Source organism: Nelumbo lutea, chromosome 4 (genome assembly GCF_056320005.1).
Source record: "Nelumbo lutea isolate HS-2025 chromosome 4, American lotus-T2T, whole genome shotgun sequence".
NCBI classification, from domain to species: Eukaryota; Viridiplantae; Streptophyta; class Magnoliopsida; order Proteales; family Nelumbonaceae; genus Nelumbo; species Nelumbo lutea.
Genome location: NC_142687.1, coordinates 11,131,824 through 11,156,491, shown reverse-complemented (window position 1 = coordinate 11,156,491; position 24,668 = coordinate 11,131,824). Strand labels below are relative to the sequence as shown.

The following is a 24,668-nucleotide window of genomic DNA, read 5'->3' as shown; positions in this document are numbered from 1 at the left end:
CAATGGCTATCATGGCTGATTGGGCCCATTCCGAGTAGTTTGATCCATCAAACTTAACAGTTGTAATCCGAAAGGTGTTTTTAATCATGTTACCTGAATTACCAGTCCCAAAAACACCTTCCCCTTGGTTCTTGTACTCCATTCTAAGTTAAGAAGAGGCTTTAAACTACTGTGACAAGAAAAACTATATTTCAAGGCTGATAACAGCTGACCTAGGACAATGATTTTGTAGTTAGATAACAGTCAACTACTGTCCTGGGATTGATATCAGTCCTGGACTGATTAATATCAGTCCTGAGATTTTCTATCCATACCTCTCTGAATGAAAACAAAGTCCTTTTGAGTATCAATCTCAAGAAAAAGGTACTTACTTTATGAAGAAAAATGCCTAGGAAACTGATTGCTACCTTCAATCTTCAAACTTAATCAATCAATTACTGTCAATCTTCAAACTCAATTCCTGCCTGATTCTTCCTAATTACAAGAAGCTCTCTCCAATCTTAGGACAGCTGCTAAAGCCTTCATGCAACCTCCAAGAATTAGCTGAAGTAAGGATCTTTCTAAACTTTCAGCCCTAAACAATTCTCATGTGGTGGGCTGAATTAAATCCACATGAGAAACCCTAGATCGAAGGCTCTAATACCAACTTGAAAGAAGAAGAAGAACTGTTTACTGTATTAGAGAAGTAATACAGGTTCAAAGAGAAGAAAAGAGAGAGAGAGAGAGAGAGAAGAAGAGTGAAGAGAGGAGAAAAGAAAGAAGGGGTTCAGTGGTTAATGATCTGCCGCCCCATACACTTCTTTATTTATAGATTTAGGTTCTTTACAAGAATAGGAAATAAACAAAAAATTAGAAACAAAACAAAAATTAGAAACAATAAGGCCAGCTGTCCTAGTTTAAAAGAAATTAGAAACTACTAATAAAAGAAATTAGAAACAACTAGGTGTGGGTATGAAATCACACACTAGAGTCTGAGTGTGGGTATGGAACCCCACACTCGTGGCTAACCAACTATTTCTTCATAGACTATAGAAGATTTTACTAACAGAGAACATAAAATAGAAGGAATAAGTATACAAGTATAAAGTGTAAAACCACCCAGCAAGAGTGAAAAGGAGATAGAGAAAATAGAGCAGAAAAAGGTGCCACATCTTGCCAGCCTGCTCCCTATATAATATCAACACAAAACACCCATAAAAACACAACAAGCTAATATAGAAGAAATATGCTAAGGTTCTCTAATCTGAAAATGGAGCACCCATAAGTTCCAGGAAAGTTTAGGTCAAAACTGTAGATACTCCAAAGGAACCTAACTTGAAATTGAATTATCTTAGCTGTGAACCTGTTGAGGATGTAGACATGCTTCCAAAACTAGTAATGGAAACTAATATTTATCTCTTTCCCAAACTGATATTGATTATGCTATTGGAGTAACCAATCAGTTTATGCATTCTCCATTAACTCAATATTTTAAATATATTAATACGGAGTTTCCTATCTTAAGGTTTCTCCTGGTAAAGAGTTTTTGGTTCAGAACATTGTTTTAAAAGGCGTCGGAGGCATACACCTCTGAGGCGTACACCTCATGCACCTCATTTACATCTTATATAAAAAGATAAAAAAAAAAGAAAAAAGAAAAAAAGGAAAGGAAAAGAAGCTTATGCCTCCTTACCCCCCCTCCTCTTAAGGAGGCGTATGTTTGGGAGTTTTACGCCTCTTGCGTTCTGAACTACGCCTCATGCCTCTAGGTAGTGGAACGCCTCACATCATGCCTCCACATTTTAAAACATTGGTTCAGAACAATGTATCTTATGAGGGTTGAGAGCTATACTGATGTTGACTGGGACAGATCAATGATGGACAAAAAGGTCTATATTCATACATTGTTTGTTTGATGGAAGGAAACTGGTTACTTGGTAAAACAAGAAACAACCAATTGTGGAAAGATTTAGTGTTAAAGTTGAGCATAGGATATGGTAATTGGAGCTTTTTAGTTACTTTGGTGAAAATGCTTCTTAAGGAACTAGGATGCCTTGTAGAGGGTCCTTTTGAATATATATATTTTATAATAAGGTGGATATCAGCAAAGCTCAAAACTTAATTCACCATGGCTAGACCAAACATGTTAAAATTGACCAACATTTCATTTATGAAAAAGTTTTACTTTGAAGGAGATTTGCTTACCATTTAAACAAACAAATTGTCAGATCAATGATGTGTTGGCAAGTGCACTTAGTAAGCTGGGCAGGCAAGACATTTATAAAGTTTGAGGGGAGTATTGCTAGTATATATGTTTCTTTTTTGGTGAAAATTAGTAAGTATGGTTTAGTAGTAGTGTCGAGCTTTTCTTTTAAGAGTAGTTTAGTATTTTTTATCTCTTTCTCATAAGGAATAACACAAACTAGTAAGGGGCGGGGCCCTACCAATGTTTTTGCTGTGATTCTCTCAGTTCTTCCTTCCCACTCTTCCCTTTTTCTCTCTAATAGCAACCCGACTGTTTAAAAGTCTCTTTCATGAACAAATACTTTAATATATTAGTATGGATGGCTAGTGAGTGTGGGCCTTGGCGCAATAGTTGGGTTGCCACTGCAACCTGGGTGACCAGGGTTCAAATCATGGAAATAGCCTCTCTATACGTGCAGGGGGTAAGGCTGCATACATCTGTCCCTCCCAGATCTTGCATCGGCGGGAGCCTTGTGCATTGGTCTACCCTTTTTAGTATGATCGCTCAGTGATTTAAAAGGCACACCTGAGGTGCACATAGGTGCACAAGCGAGGCGCATTTTAAGGCATGCGCCTCGTCCAGGTCCTAGGCGCACCCCTTTCAAAAATATCTTCTTAAAAGGCAATTAAAGTTATAAAATCATTATTTTTCATGTGAGGAATAAGAATTTAAGACCCTAACATGGACTCGTTTGGGATTGCCTCGAGGGGCATGGTACAAAGGTGATTCATAGAATCAAGAATGCAATATGTTTTACATCACATTAGCTACTTGAAGTAATGGAATTGAGGAAAAAAGAGATTGTAGGTTTTACATGCTTGAAAATGCTTTATATGTTTGCTTTTATTGTTAAATTTTCATTTGAATATGCTTTACATGTTATGTTTATGTATTTTAATTTTAGATAATAGGTTTTTTAAAACATTTATTTTAAAATTTAAGTTTATATTTTTATTAACATTATGTTTAATATTTTTTTTATTTTTTTGGAATTGTTTTGAATTTTTTGGCTTTTTTTTTTATTTTTTAGCTTTTTCTTTTGTAATGTTGGACCTTGCTTCAAAAAGCATGCGCCTCACCTTGCTCCTTGTGCGTTTAAAACACTGGGATGGCTAGTATCAATTGAGAAAAACTCCAATGCAAGGTTGGTATAGGGCTTATATGGACTGTGATATTTAACATGTGGCTCATCCAATGGGTCCCCAAGCTGAAGGATGGCCTGGATTGATCAAGGATCCATGATGGATAGGTGGTGTCCATCCATCTACATGGAAGAAAATAGGATACTGTAAGGAAGCTTCTGATCTGAACCAATGAACAAATAATGTCTACTGATCTCATAAAAAGAGACCAGATGCACTGATGCAGTATGTTTTACCTTGAGATGTGGTTTTGAGCCGTCATTATAGCCAGCAATTACCATCGAGAAGTTCATTTCAAAAACATAGATAAACAGTTAAATGTACCAGTTATTATTACAAAAAAGACAAAATAATAATGCTAATATTGTAACAAGTACCTGCATTATTAAAGGATATCTCAGAATTTGGTATTAATACCTGGGCAACAGTAGGGATGATTGGTTCCAAGGAAATACTTTTCTTCCCCTGATAGGATTTTATGTTTCCATCTGGAGATGCGTCCCAACGCAGATCCCAAGCCATGCCAAGATGGTCTAAAATCTGTATAAGGATTAGTCATACAATATGTAATTTTGAAGCAACCATAATATAGAGTTTTTTTCCTCAACCAACATTCTAGTCTTCACAAGGTTTAAAATGTCGATATCGATGGAAATGTCGCTTACCAAAATATAGCACATATGTCGGAAATGTCGAAAATGTCGAGGGGAAATATTGTAAAAATTAGAGACATTGTGGAAATATTACGAAATATGTGGAAATATGCAAAGATATTTTGTAAAATGATAAAAGAAGCTGTAATACATATTTCTAGACTATTATCTTATTCCCAATCATTATATAAAGCTGAGAAACTAAGATCAATAACAAATTAGTAAATGACGATTTACTGGTTTATTATGCATTTTGATGCTTTTACAAGGTTATCTGATATTTTCTTTTCTTATTTGTAATTCTAATTTATTATAAATTGTAATATATTTATTTCACACTAGTAAATAGAAATACATTTATTCTGATATTTTAAATACTAAAGTTATAATACATTATGTATTATAAATTTAATAAACTGATTCTCCTTTTTGTAGTATTAAGATTATGATAAATTCTGATTTCTTATAAAACTTAATGAATTTATAATGATTTTTAATACTAAATTTATAATATTTTTTTATATTAAATGTAGAATATGGTTTATTATAAAATTTAGTAAACATTTTCTGATTTTAAAAAATACTAACTAGTTAATATTTTATTACTTGAAAAATATTTTATGTTTTATATTATAAAGTAATTAATTTATTCTTTTGTTTTTATATTTTGCTAATTATTTTTATAAATATTTTATTTGAAATATTAAATAGAAATTATTAATGGAATAATCTATATTAATATACTGTATTATATTAATATAATATACTAATATATTATATTTTTAATGTACATTAGTCGACATTAGTCAACATCTTGTTGACATAATAGGAAAAACTATTTTTTTTTTGTTATTTGGACCAATTTGGTCGACATTTCCGAAGTATAGGAAATGTCAACCGACATAATGTAATTTTTATATTACCATCCACTTTCATGTCGGTGAGCCTCGACATCGACATATGTCGGGCAACATTAGCAACAATTGGCGACATTTGAAACCATGAGTCTTCATCATATACATCATTTCTTAGCATGTGTTGGGTCATCTCATAAATTGATCGCAAGTAACATTTATCGTGACCATATAATCCCTTGGCTTAATTCTAACCACCAGATAAGGACTTTCTGAAAATAAAAATTTCATTCCACTCACAAGTCCCTAAATATCAAAATTGTGCCTTCATTTATTAGAATGGCATGCATCATATATTAGGTTTTGTGATGCATTATGATTTTCTTCCTCAGATAATTCAAAGACAGGCCAATAACTGGATGGTCAGAATTAATGCTGTGTTGCATGTGTAACAAACACTGTGTATTATCTGGAAACAAACATTCGAGCATTGCCTACTGAATGCTAAACATATCACTTACCTGTAGTCTAACTATTGATGAGTGAATGAATTCAGTACTCTCTTTGCTTGCATGGTAGATCGATAAAATGAGATCCTATGAAAAAGGTAACAAAATAAATCTATCTTGTTGGTTAAAGAAGATATTGAGCTGAAACTAAATTGAACAAATCCACAATGATCACCTGCTTTGATTCAGTTAGCTTCAGATGAAATTCTTCATAATCTCCTTCTTGCAATGCCCGCAAGCAACTAATATTTCAAAAAGGCAACACAAAAAGTGAAACATTTTGTTAGTTTCATCAACTGAAAAAATTAAACCTTGAAACTACGATCTATTGTCTCACAACCACAAGATCATGTCTCTTGCTTACCCTAAAGCAAAACATAAAAGATCAAGAAAATTTACTATCTCATCAATAATTCAATTAAATATCAAGAGTAGAATGAGGAAAGTAAGGTTCTACTCAACCTAGAAAATAAGTTGGATAAATGCATAATCATATCTGCTATGCAAGGAATTGAATAATTGCACAACCATGAAGATTAACAAAACACCTGGGTTTTAGGTTAGAGAAGACTAGAAAGCAAAAGCACTTAAACTAAGTTCAAATACTTGCTTTTTCTTCCTTTTTTTGATAAATCGTATGAATTTGTATTACTATATTAATATAAGGGGATGAGAGACCCTCCTAAAAAAAGCTTACAAAAAAGTTATTCTCATGCCAATGGTTCATAAATTAATAACCCATATCCTGTCTTACAATTTATAGGATAATATTGGATCCCCAAAGAAACCTCTTGAAAACTTACATATAAGAAAACCTCAATTTATAGGATAATATTGGATAATATTAATAACCCATATCCTTTCTACCAATCTGACTAAAGCCAACTATGAGAACCATGATACCAAAATTTCACATTAATAGCTTTCTAAATACCATTTCCAGAACCTAACTCAAAAAGTGTAGACTTTGGCCCGAAATTTGAAGTAACAACCAGAAACTCCAATTCTTAACTCAAATGATGTGTCCCTCAAAACTGTGCTAGATTACTGGACTATCACTAATTTTTGAGCTGTAGCTGATCCTCAATTTGAAGCTCCAAGTGTTAACTTTTACTCCTTTAAGGCCAATGTAGATTGATATGCATCATGGTCAGAAAACTAAAAAGAGTACCTCTGAAACTCAATATTTTCATAAAAAAAATAAGAAAATGAACATTAAACGAAATAAAAAGTAAATTCTGCAAAGCAAAAGCTAAAAAGTGACTAACAATACCTACTTCACAAACCAATGTACCCAGATACAGCAACAAAATCTAAACTAGAAGTTGAAGTGTCCATCATGAACATGGTCCATGGTGCATAATCAATGCTTAACAAATATCAATATGGTGGCAATTTCATCGTTGGGCATGTTGGTGCGACAAATATACAACTAGTCTAGTTTCCATGGTGCACTATGCGACTATTTGATCTCTGGCTAATATGATGGTTTATGGATGCATCGAAGCAATCGTTCTCTGGAGCCTAGGAGAAAGTTGACTCAAGGATCTTCTTTTATAAGAACTTTCAATAGTCATAATTCAATGTGACAATTTAGGTGGTACATTGAGCATTGATTAGGGAGGAATTTAGAAGGATGTTAGTTGACACTATTGTCAGAGGATACGAGCTATCATGAGTTTGTTATCAATAAGAACAATTTTATTGAAAATGACAAAAATATGTGTGTTAATAATGTAAATGACAAAAGATATGTGTACTAATAATGAAAAAAAAATGAGGGCAAGTACTATATGTGCCAAAAGGATAACACACAAAAAAACCCCAGGCTTACCCAGCATATAGCCATGAGAATATTCCATAAAATAAAACCAACTGAAGAGCATGAGAGGACAAGAGTATTTTAGATCCCTTGGAGGCACACAACATTCTCCAAATAGCTTTAAGTAAAACTGGAATAAATTAATGTTACAGACTGTATAATTAAAATAGGAAGAAGTTACAGATTGTATAATTAAAATAGGAAGTAAATACTAGGGAGATATGATTTACCTTGATTGTAGGACAGATTTGTAGGAATTTGATTAGTCTTCTTTCCTAACATAGAATTTGTAACTTGTATATATACATACGAGATTGATGAATAATATAACAAATTCTTCTTCTTCCTCTGTTTACTCTTATTTTACATGGTATCAGAGCATCTAGTCTCTGCCTGCCCTTTTGTTTTAAGTAAACAGTAGGTAGAGGAAAATTTCTAGGTGTTTCGGGTCACCTCCTTGGAGCAGTCAGAGCATCTAGTCTTTGCAAAGTTCGGCAGTCAGCAGCCCTGCACGTGTGTCTCACGCACCGCCTGAAGATTCTGCCACATTCACGCGCGCCGGCACGTGGAGGCACATCTGTCGCCGGAAAATTTTTTTTGGTCATTGTCTTTTGGCTCGCCTCGTCCTGTATAGCACATATTTGTGCTTTGTTACGTGCATATCCATTCCGGTGTTTTCAACAGGTGTGCTCTGTTGATTTCCGGTGTTCAAAATATTTTGTTTATTTGAATTTTGAGATTATCGCAAACAAGAAATCAATAGTTATGTCAGATGTTATTCCAGTGATGTCAAAAATAACTGAGCATAAGCTTGATGGCTCTAATTATCTGGATTGGAGTAAAACTGTTCAACTATATTTGCTGAGTATTGCTATGGATAACCATTTGACTGATGACCCTCCTAATGATGACTCGAGAAAGTCTTGGTTGAGGGAGGATGCCCGTTTGTTCTTGCAGATACGCAACTCCATTGAAAGTGAGGTGGTTGGTTTAGTCACTCACTATGGATTTGTTAAGGAATAAATGAACTATCTAGAGTTCTTGTACTCTAGAAAGGGGAATATTTCCCGCATTTATGATGTGTGCAAAGCCTTTTACAGGGTAGACAAAGGCAATAGATCTCTTACAAGCTATTTCATGGATTTCAAGAAAACATATGAAGAACTTAATATGTTGCTTCCGTTTAGTACTGATGTGACTGTTCAACAAGCTCAGCAAGAAAAGATGGCTGTTATGAGTTTTTTAGCTGGCCTACCTTCTGAATTTGAGACTGCTAAATCTCAAATTCTTTCTAGTTCAGAGATCTCTTCTCTACAAGATGCTTTCAGTAGGGTCCTTCGTACAGAATGTTCTCCACCTGTTCAGCCAAGTAGTGGCCTTGTCAGCCGCAATAATACATCTGAATTAGGGAGACAACAATACAGGAGTGGTAGTGGTAGGTCAAGTAACTATGACAGGAATACTAATACTCGTGGACAGGAGTTAGGAGAGATAGTGTGTCATTACTGTCATAAGCCAGGACATACGAAGCGGGATTGCAGGAAGTTGCAGAATAAGAAAACTCAATCAGCCCATATTGCATCCACCACGGATACTTCTGAGAGGTCTGTTATGATATCTGTAGATGAATACGCCAAATTTGCTCAGTACCAAGAATCATTGAAACCTCAATCTACTCCTGTTATTGCCATCGTCGAGTCAGGTAAACCCAATACATGTCTTGTTTCCTCCTCTTCAAAATGGGTCATTGATTATGGAGCTACAGATCATACGACAGGTAATTCAAGTCTGTTTTCTACCTTTCAGTCACATAAATCTACCTCTCCTGTTACTTTAGCAGATGGGTCAACATCTTGTGTTATTGGGTCCAGCACAATTAGTCCAACACCATCACTTCCTTTGTCATATGTTCTTAGTTTACCTTAGTCATCATTTAATTTAATTTATGTTAGCAAACTCACTCGTACCCTTAATTGTTGTCTCATTTTTTCCTGATTATTGTTTATTTCAAGATCTTACGACGAAGAAGATTATTGGTAAGGGACATGAGTCTGGAGGTCTCTACATCCTTGATACACAAGTTCCAAGATCCATAGCCTGTTCTGGAGTTGTAACCCCTTTTGAAGCACATTGTCGATTGGGCCACCCCTCTCTCCATGTGTTAAAGCAAATTTGTCCTCAATTTCAGAATTTGTCATCAATAAATTGTGAATCTTGTCAGTTTGCTAAACACCATCGTCTTAGTTCGAGTCCTAGAGTCAATAAACGAGCTAATGCTCCTTTTGAATTAGTCCATTCAGATGTTTGGGGTCCGTGTCCAGTTGAGTCCAAAACTGGGTTTAAGTATTTTGTTACTTTTGTTGATGATTACTCTCATATGACATGGTTATATTTAATGAAAAATCGTTCTGAGGTGTTTTCTCATTTTTCTGCTTTCTATGCTGAAGTTAAAACTCAATTTAATGTTTATGTTCAAATATTGAGAAGTGATAATGCTAAGGAGTACTTGTCAGAATCCTTTCAAACTTACATGCTTCAGCATGGCATTCTTCATCAAACTTCTTGTGTAGATACACCATCTCAAAATGGGGTTGCTGAACGGAAAAATAGACACCTTGAAACTGCAAGAGCTTTGTTATTTCAAATGAAGGTTCCTAAACCTTTCTAAGCTGATGCAGTTTCCATAGCATGTTTTTTGATTAACCGTATGTCTTCATCTATCCTTCAGGGTAAGACTCCTTATCATGTTCTGTTTCCAAATAAAACATTGTTTCCTATTGAGCCTAGGGTATTTGGGTGTACATGCTTTGTTCGGGATGTTCGTCCTCAGGTTACCAAACTAGATCCAAAATCTTTGAAGTGTGTTTTTCTTGGGTATTCTCGTGTTCAAAAAAGATATAGATGTTATTGTCCTACTCTTCACAGATATCTTGTGTCAGGTGATGTTAATTTCCTAGAAGATACACCTTTCTTTCCATCTACTCATTCAAGTCAGGGGGAGGAGGATGATTTGTTAATCTATACTGTCACATCATCTGGTTCACATCCTATTGAATTTGCTCCTGCCAGGCCTAAGCCACATACAGTACAGGTTTATTCTTGGCGACCAACCCCTCCGGATCCAAGTCCTGCACCAGCTCCTTCGTCGGCAGATCCAGTCTCAATTGATCTTGTTCCTTCGTCATCAGAACCAGTCTCTAATGATGATCTTCCTATTGCTCTTCGTAAAGGTAAGCGTAAGTGTACTTATCCAATATCTTCATTTGTGTCTTATAATCATTTGTCATCCTCTTCTTGTTCTTTTATTGCATCTCTTGATTCTATCTCTGTTCCTAAGACTGTTAAAAAAGCCCTTTCTCATCCTGGATGGTGTAATGCTATGATTGAGGAGATGAATGCTTTAGAGGACAATGGTACTTGGACCTTGGTAAATTTACCTGCAAATAAGAAGGCTATTGGGTGTAAATGGGTGTTTACAGTTAAAGTCAATCCCGATGGGTCCATTGCCCGATTGAAAACCCGTCTTGTTGCTAAAGGATATGCTCAGACTTATGGAGTGGATTATTCTGATAACCTTTCTCCTGTTGCTAAACTTACTTCTGTCAGGTTGTTTATTTCTATGGCAGCTACTTATAATTGGCCCCTTCATCAGTTAGACATCAAGAATGCTTTTCTTCATGGGAATCTTTAAGAAGAAGTTTATATGGAGCAATCGCCTGGCTTTGTTGCTCAGGGGGAGTATGGGAAAGTTTGCTATCTTCATAAGTCTCTGTACGGGTTGAAGCAGAGTGCTCGCGCCTGGTTTCGAAAGTTTAGTCAGGCAGTCGAGAATTTTGGTATGAAGAAAAGTAAGTCTGATCATTCTGTTTTCTTCAAGCACTCTGCTGCTGGCATCATTTTGTTAGTTGTGTATGTGGATGATATTGTCATTACAGGGAGTGATACTATAGGGATTTCATCCCTTAAATCCTTTCTCCACACTCAGTTTCATACCAAAGATTTGGGAATGTTGAAATATTTCTTAGGTGTTGAGATAACAAGAAGCAAAAAGGGAATATTCTTATCTCAAAGGAAATATGTACTTGACTTGTTGTCTGAGACGGGAAAGTTGGGAGCCAAGCCATTGAACACTCCAATGATTCTTAACTTGTAGCTCACAAAAGATGGTGAATTATTTGAAGATCCTGAGAGATATAGAAGATTGGTTGGAAAGTTGAATTATCTTACTGTAACTCGTCCAGATATTGCGTATTCAGTTAGTGTGGTGAGTCAGTACATGTCCTCTCCAACAGTTAATCACTGGACAGCTGTAGAACAAATTTTGTGCTACTTAAAAGGAGCACCTGGGCGAGGAATTTTGTATGGCAATCATGGTCATACTAGAATTGAATGTTTTTCAGATGCTGACTGGGCAGGATCCAAGGAAGATCAAAGGTCTACTTCAGGCTATTGTGTATTTGTTGGAGGGAATCTAGTTTCATGGAAAAGCAAGAAGCAGAATGTTGTCTCACGTTCGAGTGCAGAATTGAAATATAGAACTATGGCCAAGTCTGTGTGTGTAATAATGTGGATATATCAGCTTTTGACTGAAGTAGGTCTTAAAACTTCAATACGAGCCAAGTTGTGGTGTGATAACCAAGCTGCTCTTCACATTGCATCTAATCCTGTTTTTCATGAACGAACTAAGCATATCGAGATTGATTGCCATTTCGTTCGTGAAAAGATTCAGCAAGGTTTGATTTCCACAGGTTATGTGAAAACAGGAGAACAACTGGGACATATCTTCATGAAGGCTCTTAATGGGGTTAGGGTTGATTATCTTTGTAACAAGCTAGGCATGATTAATATATATGCTCAAGCTTGAGGGGGAGTGTTACAGACTGTATAATTAAAATTGGAAGATGTTACAAAGTGTATAATTAAAATAGGAAGTAAATACTAGGGAGATATGATGTTACTGACTGTATAACTAAAATAGGAAATAAATACTAGGGAGATATGATTTACCTTGATTGTAGGACAGATTTGTAGGAATTTGATTAGTCTTCTTTCCTAATATATTCTTTCCTAACATAGAATTTGTAATTTGTATATATACATACGAGATTGATGAATAATATATTAAATTCTTCTTCTTCCTCTGTTTACTCTTATTTTACAATTAACAAGTGCGATACAAATTCTTCCTCTTCGCATGGAGACAACAGAGACTTTCCAGCACTATTCCTTTTGATAGTAGGTGATTTATGGTGGGATACTATCCAGGACTGCAGTTCACAGGAAGAAAGGATTATTCAACTCAATAACTTCTAGTTTTCCAGCAAGTCAGCCAGCTTGTTAGCCTCCCTAAAGATGTGTTTAAAAGTTTAAACTAACTAAAAGATTATTCAATTCAATTAGCTCTCAATAATGTAGAAGAAAAACAGCCTTTGAGAGGAAAGGACTGTTTAGAAAAGATGCAAAAAGTCAAAAGAAAATAGCAGAAATCAGAATTCTAGAAGGGAGAAAATGAAGAAGATGGCGGCAACTAGGATTCAGAGAGAGATTTTCGAACATAATCTCTTCTCTTACACCCTTAATTCTATTTTATTAAGTTAAACTTTGGTAATATACAGAGAAGCCCTTAGTTGGGTAGAAAATTAAAAAAAAACATAACATAAGAAAGGATAGGCCCAGATTAAGGCCCATTACAGCAAAGAACATAAAAGATAAACAACCTATGGGTCATTCGGCCCATCTTCTCTACACTCCCCCTCAATCATGCCAAGCTTGCCAGTATCATGCTGAAGTTTAGCCTTGGGAATGCCCTTAGTAAGGAAATCCGCTAACTGTCCTTCAGAGGTGATGAAAGGTAGATACACTTCACCAGAAGCCACGCTTTCTCGGATGAAGTGTCTGTCAACTTCAACATGCTTGGTTCTGTCATGTTGCACTGGGTTGTGAGCAATGTTGATGGCGGCCTAATTATCACAATATAACATCATTGGCTTATCATGCTCAATACCCAATTCCTCCATCAATGATTTAAGCCACAATAGTTCAGAAACTCCATGTGCCATGGCTCGGTATTCAGCTTCGGCTGAAGATCGAGCAACAACAGCTTGTTTCTTGCTTCTCCAAGAGACAATGTTACCAACCACCAATACAGTACCCAGAGGTAGATCTTCTGTCATCAATGTTTCCAGCCCAATCAGCATCTGTGTAGGCTTCAAGTTTTATATGGCCATGCTTGGCAAATAGAATTCCCTTTCTAGGGGAGCCCTTCAAATAACACAGAATCCGCTCTATTGCTCCATATGAGTATCCCTGGGGGCATGCATGAACTAACTAATGCAACTGACAGCATATGCAATGTCTAGCCGAGTCATGCATAGATAAAGAAGTTTTCCAAGTAGTCTCTAGAAGACTCCCTTGTCCTCTAACAATATTCCATCTGAAGCAGAGAGTTTATGGTTCATATCAATAGGAGTAGCAACTGTCTAGCACCCATCTTCCCTATTTCAGTGAGCAAATCAAGAACATACTTCCTCTGAGAGATAAGAATCCCATCCTTCAATCTAGTAACTTCTATGCCAAGAAAGTACCTCAACTCCCCTAGATCTTTGATCTCAAACTTTGTATAAAGGAAAGATTTGAGATCATTAATTCCAGAGACATCATTACCAGTCACAACAATATCATCAATATACACAATCAAGTAACAACCAAGAATCCTCTCCTCTTCACAAAGAGTGTATGATCAGACTGTGTCTATACATAGCCAAAGCTAACAAGGGCAGCCCTAAACCTTTCAAACCATACTCTAGAGGACTGTTTGAGTCCATAAAGAGATCTCTTCAGCCTACAGACCTTTCCTTTCATATCTGTTTCATACATCCCTAGAGGAAGAGACATATAAACCTCCTCATGTAATTCTCCATTCAGAAAAGCATTCTCTACATCCAGTTGATAGAGTGGCCAGTCTGAATGTGCAGCCAAAGATAGAAGAACTCTCACAGAAGTCATCTTGGCAACAGGGGCAAAGGTCTCTAGATAATCAATCCCATAAGTCTGTGTTTAGCCTTTTGCAACCAGCCTAGCCGTGTACCTTTCAATGGTACCGTAAGCATGATATTTTATAGTAAAGACCCACTTACATCCTACTGGATCCTTTTCTTTAGGCAAATCAACAACTTCCCAAGTGTCATTCTTGTGCAGGGCATCAATTTCTGTTATCATAGCATCCCTCCATTCTGGAATATTAAGAGCTTCCGACACAGACCTGGGAATTGGGTTAGAGGGAACAAAAGAAAGGTAGGCAAAATATGAAGAAGAGAGCAAACTATAAGAAAGGTGTTTGGAAATGCAATGTGCAATACACTTCCTTTTTCCTTTCCTAATAGCAATGGGGATATCAAGGTCTAGGAAGGATGGCACCAAAGGAGTTGTAACAATACCTGTTGTCTCATCTGTTACTGGAAGTGCATGAAGTTCATTTGTGGTAGGGGAAATAACCTACTCATTTCTGCTTCTTTGCTTTTGATACATCATGGGATTAAAAGGAGGGCGAGGAGGTAAAGGGGGAGGAATAGGAACATGAGAATCAGAGTGAAGTGACTGATCCTCCCTTGATTCATTTGAAGGAGGAATAGACTCATCAAAAGACTCAACTGGGACAGGAAGAGGAAGAGCAAACACCCGTGACAAATCCTCCCCCTTTGGACAATGTCTCTCTAGAGAAAAATCATAAAAAGAAAAAGCTCATCAAAGGTGACATCCATTCAGACATACCGAGAGCTAGTTTTCGGATCAAAACAACAGTAACCCTTCTATGTGGGGGAATAACAAAGGAAGATACACTTGTGGGCTTTTGGTTCAAATTTATGTCTTTGGACACTTGGAATATGTACATAACAGGTGCAGCTAAAGACACAAAGATGAATAAGGAAAAGATCCTTGTCCGGATGAAGGAGGCTGAAGGGAGACTTAAAACCTAAAACCCTAGATGGCATACAGTTTATAAGGTAGGTAGCAGTGAAAACAACATCACCCCAAAACTTTGTAGGGACATGTGAAGCAAATAGGATACTCCTTCCAACTTCAACAATATGTCTATTTTTCCTTTCAGCAACTCCATTCTGTTTTGGGGTCCTAACACAGGAGTTTTGATGAATAACCCCTAAATCAGTGAGATAGCAGGACAAGTTTTTCTCAAAATATTCTTTTGCATTGTCGGATCTGAAAATTTTAATCCTGGTATCAAACTGGGTTAGGACAAATTCATGGAATTGTCTCACAAGTCTGGGAACTTCATCACGGGATTTCATCAAAAGTATCCAAGTGAACCGGGAAAAGTCATCAATGAACAAGATAAAATATTTGTATCCACCCATAGAGGGTAAATGGTAAGGCCCCCACACATCAGAGTGCACAATATTAAAAGGAGAAGATCTTTTATTACTCAAAGGATAACTGTTTCTACAATGTTTTGACAGTTTACAAGACTCACAATGAAGACTGGACAAACTAATTCCCTTGAACAGTTTTGGGAATAAATGACTCAATGCAGAAAAAGAAAGATGACCCAAACGAAAATGACATAACATGACTCGACTCATAGACTTTGTAGATGTAGACCCAAAAGCAACTTTTCCGGGTTGTTCATGGCACTGCCCAGGAGTATCTAACAGGTATATACCATTCGCCTCATGGCCACTCCCAATCACCTTCTGAGACTCCAGATCTGAAAAACACAATAGGAAGGGAAGAAGGTTACACAACAATTTAATGACTTAGTTAGGCTACTTACAGATAACAGGTTTGTATTTAGTCTAGGTACATGAAGAGTAGAAGGAAGAACCAAGGAGTCTGTAACCTTGATGGTTCCCTTGCCGGAGATAGGGGCAAGAGAGCCATCGGCTAGCATGATTTTGTCACGTCTAGGAAGTAAATCATATGAAACAAACAAAGTAGAAAGGCTGGTTATATGATCAAAAGCACCAGAATCAATAATCCAAGGGATCCTAAGATCACTTGAAATGGTAGCATGATTGGCAGAAGCCCGTATACCTGAATGAGCAAATGCAGAAGAGGTTGAGTTCTCTGAAGGGTTGGAAGAAGAGGTCACACCCTCTAGGTGACTAATCATCCTCCCAAACTTCTCATATTCAGCTTTCATAGCAGCTAACTGCACACTAGTCGACATCTCTTCCGTTTGGTACCTGTCACTATCTGAACCAACAGCAACATTAGCACTCCCTGCCCTTTTATTATCAGGCTTCTTCTGGAACCGAAGTGGTAGTAGCTTAGGATGCAATTTCCAGCACTTGTCTTTAGTGTGTTTTGGATTTTTACAATATTCACAAACAATCTCTTTCTTCCCTGAGCTACTTGGAGTTCCTGCAACCCCCTTTGGTTTCACTCCCATATTAGCAAAGTGATCATTAAGACCAGCCCCTTGGACCTGGACAAGTCTCCTGCTTTCTTCACTACTTACCAAGGCATATGCCTGAGACAGTGAAACACTATCCTTGGATAAAATATTTTGTCTTGTAATAACATACTCTGGGTTTAGTCCTGTCAAGAACTCAAACACCCTATTTCTCTCAACCAGTTTTCTGTAGGTCTCAGCATCATTAGTGGTGTCCTAAGTTACAGCCTCTATCAAATCTATTTCTTGCCATGAAGACTTCAGTGTTGAGAAGTATACAACTAATGGTTTCTCCCCCGGTTTTAAATTCTTCACATCACTTCTCAACTTGTAAGCTCTAGCCACATTTAATTTTTGGGAATAGGTTTCAGCAACACTATCCCAAATTCCTTTGCTGAATTCATCCACAAATAGTGCTTACCAATCTGTGGCTGCATTGAGTTTACAAGCCACCTAATAACAGTATAATTTTCTTGCACCCACTTTTCATATGATGGATCATCTTCCGAATGAGCCTTTTTGCTCCCAGAGATAAAACCCCACTTGCCTCTACTACAAATATGAATCTTTACTGATTGTGACCAAGCCAAATAATTAGTTCCATCCAGTTTGACTGTGGTCACAGCCAGTAGAGAGTCTACAGAGGCTCCCGGAACCTGTCCGGATTCAGCAACATGTTTGTTTTCAATATCTGATGGGTTCATCTTCTTAAACACCTCAAAAAAGATTTCAAGTAACTTCGAAAAACACCAAATGAGGACAGAACAAAAACTATGTTGTGAGACAACCTCTATGCAGCCATACCAAAAATATGTGTCACACCCGAAAGATGGGAGAAATAGAGAAAATTCAGCCGCTCCTTGTAGACTTCGTAGAACACCAAACCACTTGATTCGATCTTCAAGAAGGAGAATAAGAAAGCCTTCAGTCACTGAGCGCCCAAGTCGAACTCCCTGTGGGGCCCGCAATCAGATTTCTCCAAAAAAATTAGGGCTTCGGGCAACACCCCTAAATCTGTCAAGGGGGCGACAAAGTCAGTCCTCTTCTCTCCAGAAACCACTAATAACTGGGCTGAAAAAGGTGTCTAACTATTCATACGATTCAGTTCTCCATATGCACCGTGTATGGGAAAAAAAAGGTGAAAAAGAAAGAAAAAACGAGTCTGCTCTGATACCAAGAAGAAAAACAGCCTTTGAAAGGAAATGACTATTTAGGAAGATGCTAAAAGTCAAAAGAAAATAGCAGAAATCAGAATTCTAGAAGGGAGAAGATGAAAAAGAAGATGGTGGCAACTAGGGTTCAGAGAGAGAGATTTTAAAACATAATCTCTTCTCTTACACCCTTAATTCTATTTTATTAAGTCCAACTTTGGTAATTTACAGAGAAGCCCTTAGATGGGCAGAAAATAAAAGACATAACATATGAAAGGATAGGCCTAGATTAAGACCCATTACAGCAAAGAACATAAAAGATAAACAGCCTATGGGTCATTCGGCCCATCTTCTCTACAAATGTTGAGAATAATCCATTGCACCTTAGCCTTTTTGTTCATGCAAATCAATGATAAGCTTCAAGCCACCCTCAATAATGGTACCAAGATGGCTGAAGTTTCTCACTGCTTAAGAAGCTTCCCATGCAGGCCAAGCTTTAGCCTCACAGATACTATGCCTTCCAATCTTCCTTGTCTCCATAGCAATGATTGTACCAGAATTATCACAAGCAACCCACCCAACAGACGCTTCATCATTATGTATGACCATGTGTCAAAATTGATCTTCACTTGATTGATGCTTGGGGGCTTCCACTTGAGTAGATGGATCTGCTGCTGATGTTGAGGATGAGAACCTGCAATGCTGTAATGGAAAGAGAAGCTCGGCAGCTGCCAACTCAATTAAGCGAGCGGGATTTGTGCTATCACGATCAAATAAAATGCTATTCCGTTGCTTCCACACATATTACAAAATATAAGCACTTTTTTCAGCATTGATCTTTGGTTGCTCACTGTTGGAATAATGTTAGAATAACTTAGTTGCAGTTGTTAGGGCTTGTTTGTCTAATTAAAGTGTTTTTTTATTTTGTTTTTTATTTCTGTTATGTCTGTTATTGTACTCAGGGGCACAAGGGTCTTTTCCCTTGTTATTTCTGTCGCCCTATATATATTAAATAAACACTGGCGCCGCCAGTGCTGTTGCATTGCAAACTCTCTTTTCTTTTCTCTTCTCTTCTCTTCTCTCCTCTTCCACCTATCTCTGGTCGGCTACACTGTCAAGATGTTTCACCCTCGTACCGTGCCTTCCTCTCCTCTGTGGACAGTGTTCCCATCCCTAAGACCGTGGCAGAAGCTTTGTCAAAACCTGAATGGACAGATGCAATGCAGGAAGAAATTAATGCCTTACATAAAAATGGTACGTGGGAGTTGGTAGATCTTCCGGAGGGGAAGGAACCAGTGGGGTGCAAGTGGGTGTTCACAGTGAAACACAAAGCTGATGGAACTATTGAAAGGTACAAGGCTAGACTGGTAGCAAGAGGCTTCACACAGGTATATGGAGTGGACTATGCAGAGACTTTTGCCCCTGTAGCGAAGATGAACTCCAACCGGATTCTCCTTTCCTTGGCAGCAAATCTTGATTGGGATCTTCACCAATTGGACATCAAGAATGCCTTCTTGAATGGTGACTTGGAAGAGGAGGTGTACATGACCCAACCCCCAGGGTTCTGTGCCAGAGGCAGTGAACAAAAGGTGTGCAGGTTGAAAAAGTCCCTATATGGATTGAAACAATCACCTCGGGCTTGGTTTAGTAAGTTCCATGTAGCAGTCCAACAAATGGGATTCAAACAATGCCAATCAGATCATACCTTGTTTGTAAAAAGAGGTGAAGGTAAAATTGCAGCTCTTATTGTGTATGTGGATGACATAGTGATCACAGGAGATTGGGAGGCTGAAATCCAGAGACTAAAAAAATTCTTAGCCACTAAATTTGAGGTGAAGGATCTAGGCTCCTTACGATACTTCCTTGGAATTGAAGTTGCCCGCTCTCACAAGGGCATCTTTATTTCCCAACGGAAGTATGTACTAGATCTACTAGAAGATACAGGCAAGTTGGGGGTAAAACCATTTGATTCACCTATTGAACCTAATCACCACCTGGGAGACAGTCAGGGAGAGTTTTTGAAAGATGTAAAGATGTTCCAGAGACTTGTGGGGAGACTTCTGTATTTGTCTATGACCAGGCCTGATATTACCTATGCAGTGGGTGTCCTTAGTCAATTCATGCACAACCCGATGACAACTCACTTTGAAGCTGCAGAGAGGATCTTGAGATATCTCAAGAAGTTTCCTGGGGCTGGTTTGTTGTTCCAAAAACACAGTCACTTAAAAGTGGAAGTATATACTGATGCAGATTGGGCAGGAGTAGTCAATGACCGAAAGTCCACCAGTGGTTATTGTGCCTTTGTAGGAGGAAACCTTGTCACATGGAGAAGCAAAAAACAAAGTGTGGTGGCTAGATCCAGTGCTGAAGCAGAATATAGAGCGATGGCTCATGGGGTTGCGGAAATCATGTGGATAAGAAATCTGTTAGGTGAACTGGGTTTTGCAGTAAACAATCCTACTTCACTCTATTGTGACAATAAAGCAGCCATCAATATTGTTGCTAATCCAGTTCTGCATGGTAGGACGAAACACATTGAAGTGGACAAACATTTTATCAGAGAGAAACTTGAAAGTGGAGAAGTGTGCACACCATATGTCAACTCGGAAGAGCAACTTGCAGATATCTTCAACAAAGGTCTTCATCATGTGCGGCACAAAGATTTGTGTGACAAGTTGGGCATGATTGACATCTATGCTCCAACTTGAGGGGGAGTGTTGGAATAATGTTAGAATAACTTAGTTGCAGTTGTTAGGGCCTGTTTGTCTAATTAAAGTGTTTTTTTATTTCGTTTTTTATTTCTGTTATGTCTGTTATTGTACTCAGGGGCACAAGGGTCTTTTCCCTTGTTATTTATGTCGCCCTATATATATTAAATAAACACTGGCGACGCCAGTACTGTTGCATTGCAAACTCTCTCTTTTCTTCTCTCTTCTCTTCTCTTCTCTTCTCTTCTCTCCTCTTCCACCTATCTCTGGCCAGCTACACTATCAAGACTCACAAAGCCTACAGAGCCACATGGACACATCCTAATTTGGCTTGGGAATAAAGCCCATTTGATCAACCAATTGCCAAGTTAACCTTGCAGCACTGTATTCTACAAAGATGTGATATTCATCACTACCTGTGCAGACCATGCACATTGGGTCAAAATTCCACCCCTTATAACGTAATCATGATCTTGTAAGAATCTTACCCGAGACAACAAACCATAAGAAAATTTTCATCTTCGGCTGAACATTTAATTTCATGATGAACTTATTTCTAACAATATTTTTGTTAACAACCATGAGATTTCTTGCAAGCCAAGTTGCCAATTTGATGGGAAAAAAAAATCCATCAGCACTGCTTCCCCACCCTATCCTATCAGATTGGTTAGATTCAGGAATAAAAGTGCTCGAAACAATTTCAGAGATGTTTGGGGTAGCAATCTCGTTCAGTTTATGACTATCCGCCTCCTAGTCTCTTTATTTATAATTTGATCCACCCTAACGTTTGAAGGGCCCTCCCTAGTTCAATTGTCTTGTCAAAAGGAAATTCTCTCTCCAATACCAAGGTTCCTCTTAATCCCACTTTTTAATATGCCATGGGCACTAAGAATACCTATCCAGCATACTTATCAAAAAAGAAAAAAAAAGAAACAGACCATCTCTCCAGGCAATCATTTTTCGTGTCTTGTCAAAAGAAAATCATTGTCCAGAGGCTTTCTTATAGGCCTTGACAGTATCACTAATTTCTTTTGCAAGCAGATGGTGATGCTTTCCCAAAAATCATGAAATCATTAGTAAACTGAAGAATTGGAATTTGAGGCCCTCTCTAGGAAAGGAGATGCCAACACTGCTCTTTCTAGCTTCAGTTTTTTGAACTTTTTGCAAAAGTTTAAAGTCAAGGTTTCAGAGCAGATGATAAAACACCTTGTACATCCTCTCATGTACATTTTTTGTTCTTCTTTTAGTGATATAGCAGTTGCTTTATTAAAATGTAATTGCAATGAGGTGGAAAGGTTTCACTCCCAATCAAAACAACTACAAGCAAATGCATAAAATCAAAAACAATTAAAGCATCAGGGTTTCAGAGTGCAAAACTTAAGCAAGTGCAAATATAAGGTGCAAACTACAGTACTTAAAGCTATACCTGTGCAAATTTTCATTAAAATGACTATTTTTGTTATGTTTCTTGGAAGGTGGAGAATTAGCTTCGGTGTCAAGTAAAGAGAAGTCCCAGTTCCCAGACCGCCAGGCAGCTTCATACTACAGTTAAAAAAAAGGCAAGAAAAGTTATTCCATTCTAGTAAAATTAGCATTCAGGGGATCTGAAACTAAAAAAGGTAATGTAGAAAACCTAGAAATACTAGTAAAGGGAAAACATAAACAACATAGCTAGTGAATTTTTCTATCTCGGCAGACAATATATTTATTGTTATAACATGATGTGAACCTGTAACTCTGTAAATTCTGAATCACGCTGAAACTGTCCTTTCTGGGATGTCAGTCCTTGGCAATACAGGTCTAGCACATGAGTGCATCCAATTAGTTGCAAAGATCTCATCAAGCCTTTGTAAGGTTTCCTCTGCCTCACCTCGTCTATGGTATTGGTAAAAGGTAGCAGATGGGTAGCTTGAGAATGTTTCAGCAAAAAATTGTTTGAAACACCAGTCATTTGCATCCCTGGTGATGATCTTATTTGTAAGTCATAGTATTCAAGAGCTTTGCTCCAGTTTCCTTCATGTTCGTAGGTCACAATTTGAGATGTCAACTGTGAAAAAAGCATGGTTTAAAATGTTGATGTCGACAAAAATGTCACTTACCAAAATATAGGACATATGTCAGAAATGTCAAGGGGAAATATAGTAAAAATTAGAGACATTGTAGAAATATTATGAAATATGCAATGATATTTTGTAAATGATAAAAGAAGCATTAATACATATTTCTAGACTATTATCTTATACCCAACCATTATATAAAGCTAAGTAACTAAGATCAGTAACAAATTAATAATTGCTGATTTACTGATTTATTATGCATTTTGATGTTTTTACAAGGTTATCCGATATTTTCTTTTCTTATTTGTAATTCTGATTTATTAAAATTCTAATATATTTATTTCACACTAGTAAATAGAAATACATTTATTCTGATTTTTTAAATATTAAAGTTATAATACATTATGTTTTATTATAAATTTAATAAACTGATTCTCCTTTTTGTACTATTAAGGTTATGACAAGTTCTGATTTTTTATAAAACTTAATGAATTTATTATGACTTTTAATACTAAATTTATAATAATATGAATAAGTATAAAATTTAATAAATTTATTCTCATTTTTTATATTAAATTTAGAATATGATTTATTATAAAATTTAATAAACATTTTCTGATTTTTATTACTTGAAAAATAATTTATGTTTTATATTATAAAGTAATTAATTTATTCTTTTGTTTTTACTTTTTGTTAATTATTTTTTATAAATATTTTATTTGAAATATCAAATAGAAATTATTAATGGAATAACTTATAATAATATAACATACTAATATATAATATTGTTAATGTACATTAGTTGACATTCTATTGACATAATAGGAAAATTTGTCTTTTTTTTTTGGTTATTTGGACCGATTTGGTCGACATTTCCGAAATATAGGAAATGTCGACCGAAATAATGTAATTTTTATATTACCATCCATTTTCATGTCGGTGAGCCTCGACATCGATATATGTCGGGCGACATTGGCGAAATTTCACAACATTTGAAACCATGAAAAAAAGTACAGTCCAGAAAGCACAACTATAAGGGATAGAAAATATGAATTATTTACTACATCTCGTGCAGGGTCCTGATTAATATGTGCAGTTGAAAACAGAATGATTTATTTGAAATAAAACTTTATTAAAGAGATAACATGTATAAAATGCAAAGAGCTCTGACAAGAGAACCAAAGCAACCAGAGCAAAGCCATAGCATGAAGGCAGCAGCACCAAAACAAATAAAATACAAGGATTTCCCCCCTATGCCAGATTCTGAACAATAAGCTCCATGTTTACCTGAAGGTCATTCTGGACTTGATTTCTTCCATAAATTTCCAAAATCCTATCAATGGCCTCAAGTTGTGCCATAATGTTTTATTTTGTACTTCCAAATATTCTGAAATCCTATCTATTTCATGTTTGAGGTCTAGTCTTAATACATTGTTAACTTCATCATCAATTATGTTATTTCCCATAATTCCATCATGTTCAACTTATCCTTAAAAAATCTTAAAATGTTTTTATTTATTTTTACTACCAAACCCTATTTGCCTTTTTTTGTCACTTTCCTTATCTGGCACAACACAAAAGCTCCTCCCTCTCTTCTTATCTCAGCACAATCAGAGGTCCCCAAAGCTCCACCACCTCTCTTCTTTTTTCATAATTTCATCTTTCTTTGTCAATTTTCTAGGGCTACCCTGCTAATAGACATCTATTCTTCCTGGTATTCCATGCAGGGAAACATCACCAGCGTCCATTCGGTGCACAGGTGAATGGTCATTATTTGCCTCTAAGAAAGCATCTTGGTCACTTTATTTCTTTTCCTCATAGAACAGCCTGATAGCCATTATAAAATAGCTTAACTTTTCCTTCCTACAAAGCATCATGAATCAGAGAAGCAAGCATTATATCAACCACATCTATTGTTTCAGGAATCACTTCAGAATATAATCCATCTTCAGTGTTCCTGCAATCTTGGGACTATCCTGCTGAGCAATGTCAACTGTCGTTGGCTTCTCCAAAGAAGCATCAATGACATCAAATGCTGACTGTTTGAGTTAAATATTTTTCTCTTCTTCTTCACTCCCAAAATTCTGTTGAATGTTCTCAGTGTAATGGAGGTTCTTGATGGTTCTCCACTGGATTAAT

General features: G+C 36.7%; 1 protein-coding gene across 4 annotated transcripts in view; it reads right to left on the bottom strand.

Annotated features, from left to right (window-relative positions):
- Window positions 1-24,668, bottom strand: part of ATM (Serine/Threonine-kinase ATM-like protein) — a 177,266-nt gene that overhangs the window by 39,680 nt on the left and 112,918 nt on the right. For all 4 annotated transcript variants that reach the window (XR_016112830.1, XM_088984113.1, XM_088984112.1 and 1 more), the window contains 5 exons: window positions 22,202-22,519; window positions 21,899-22,014; window positions 5,558-5,624; window positions 5,395-5,469; window positions 3,784-3,906 (listed from right to left, as the gene is read on the bottom strand). Coding sequence is in view for 3 of the 4 variants with exons in the window: in XM_088984113.1 (XP_088840239.1) it covers window positions 3,784-3,906; window positions 5,395-5,469; window positions 5,558-5,624; window positions 21,899-22,014; window positions 22,202-22,519 (699 nt within the window). In the remaining variant the exon portion in view is untranslated. The remainder of the gene's footprint in view (window positions 1-3,783; window positions 3,907-5,394; window positions 5,470-5,557; window positions 5,625-21,898; window positions 22,015-22,201; window positions 22,520-24,668) is intronic.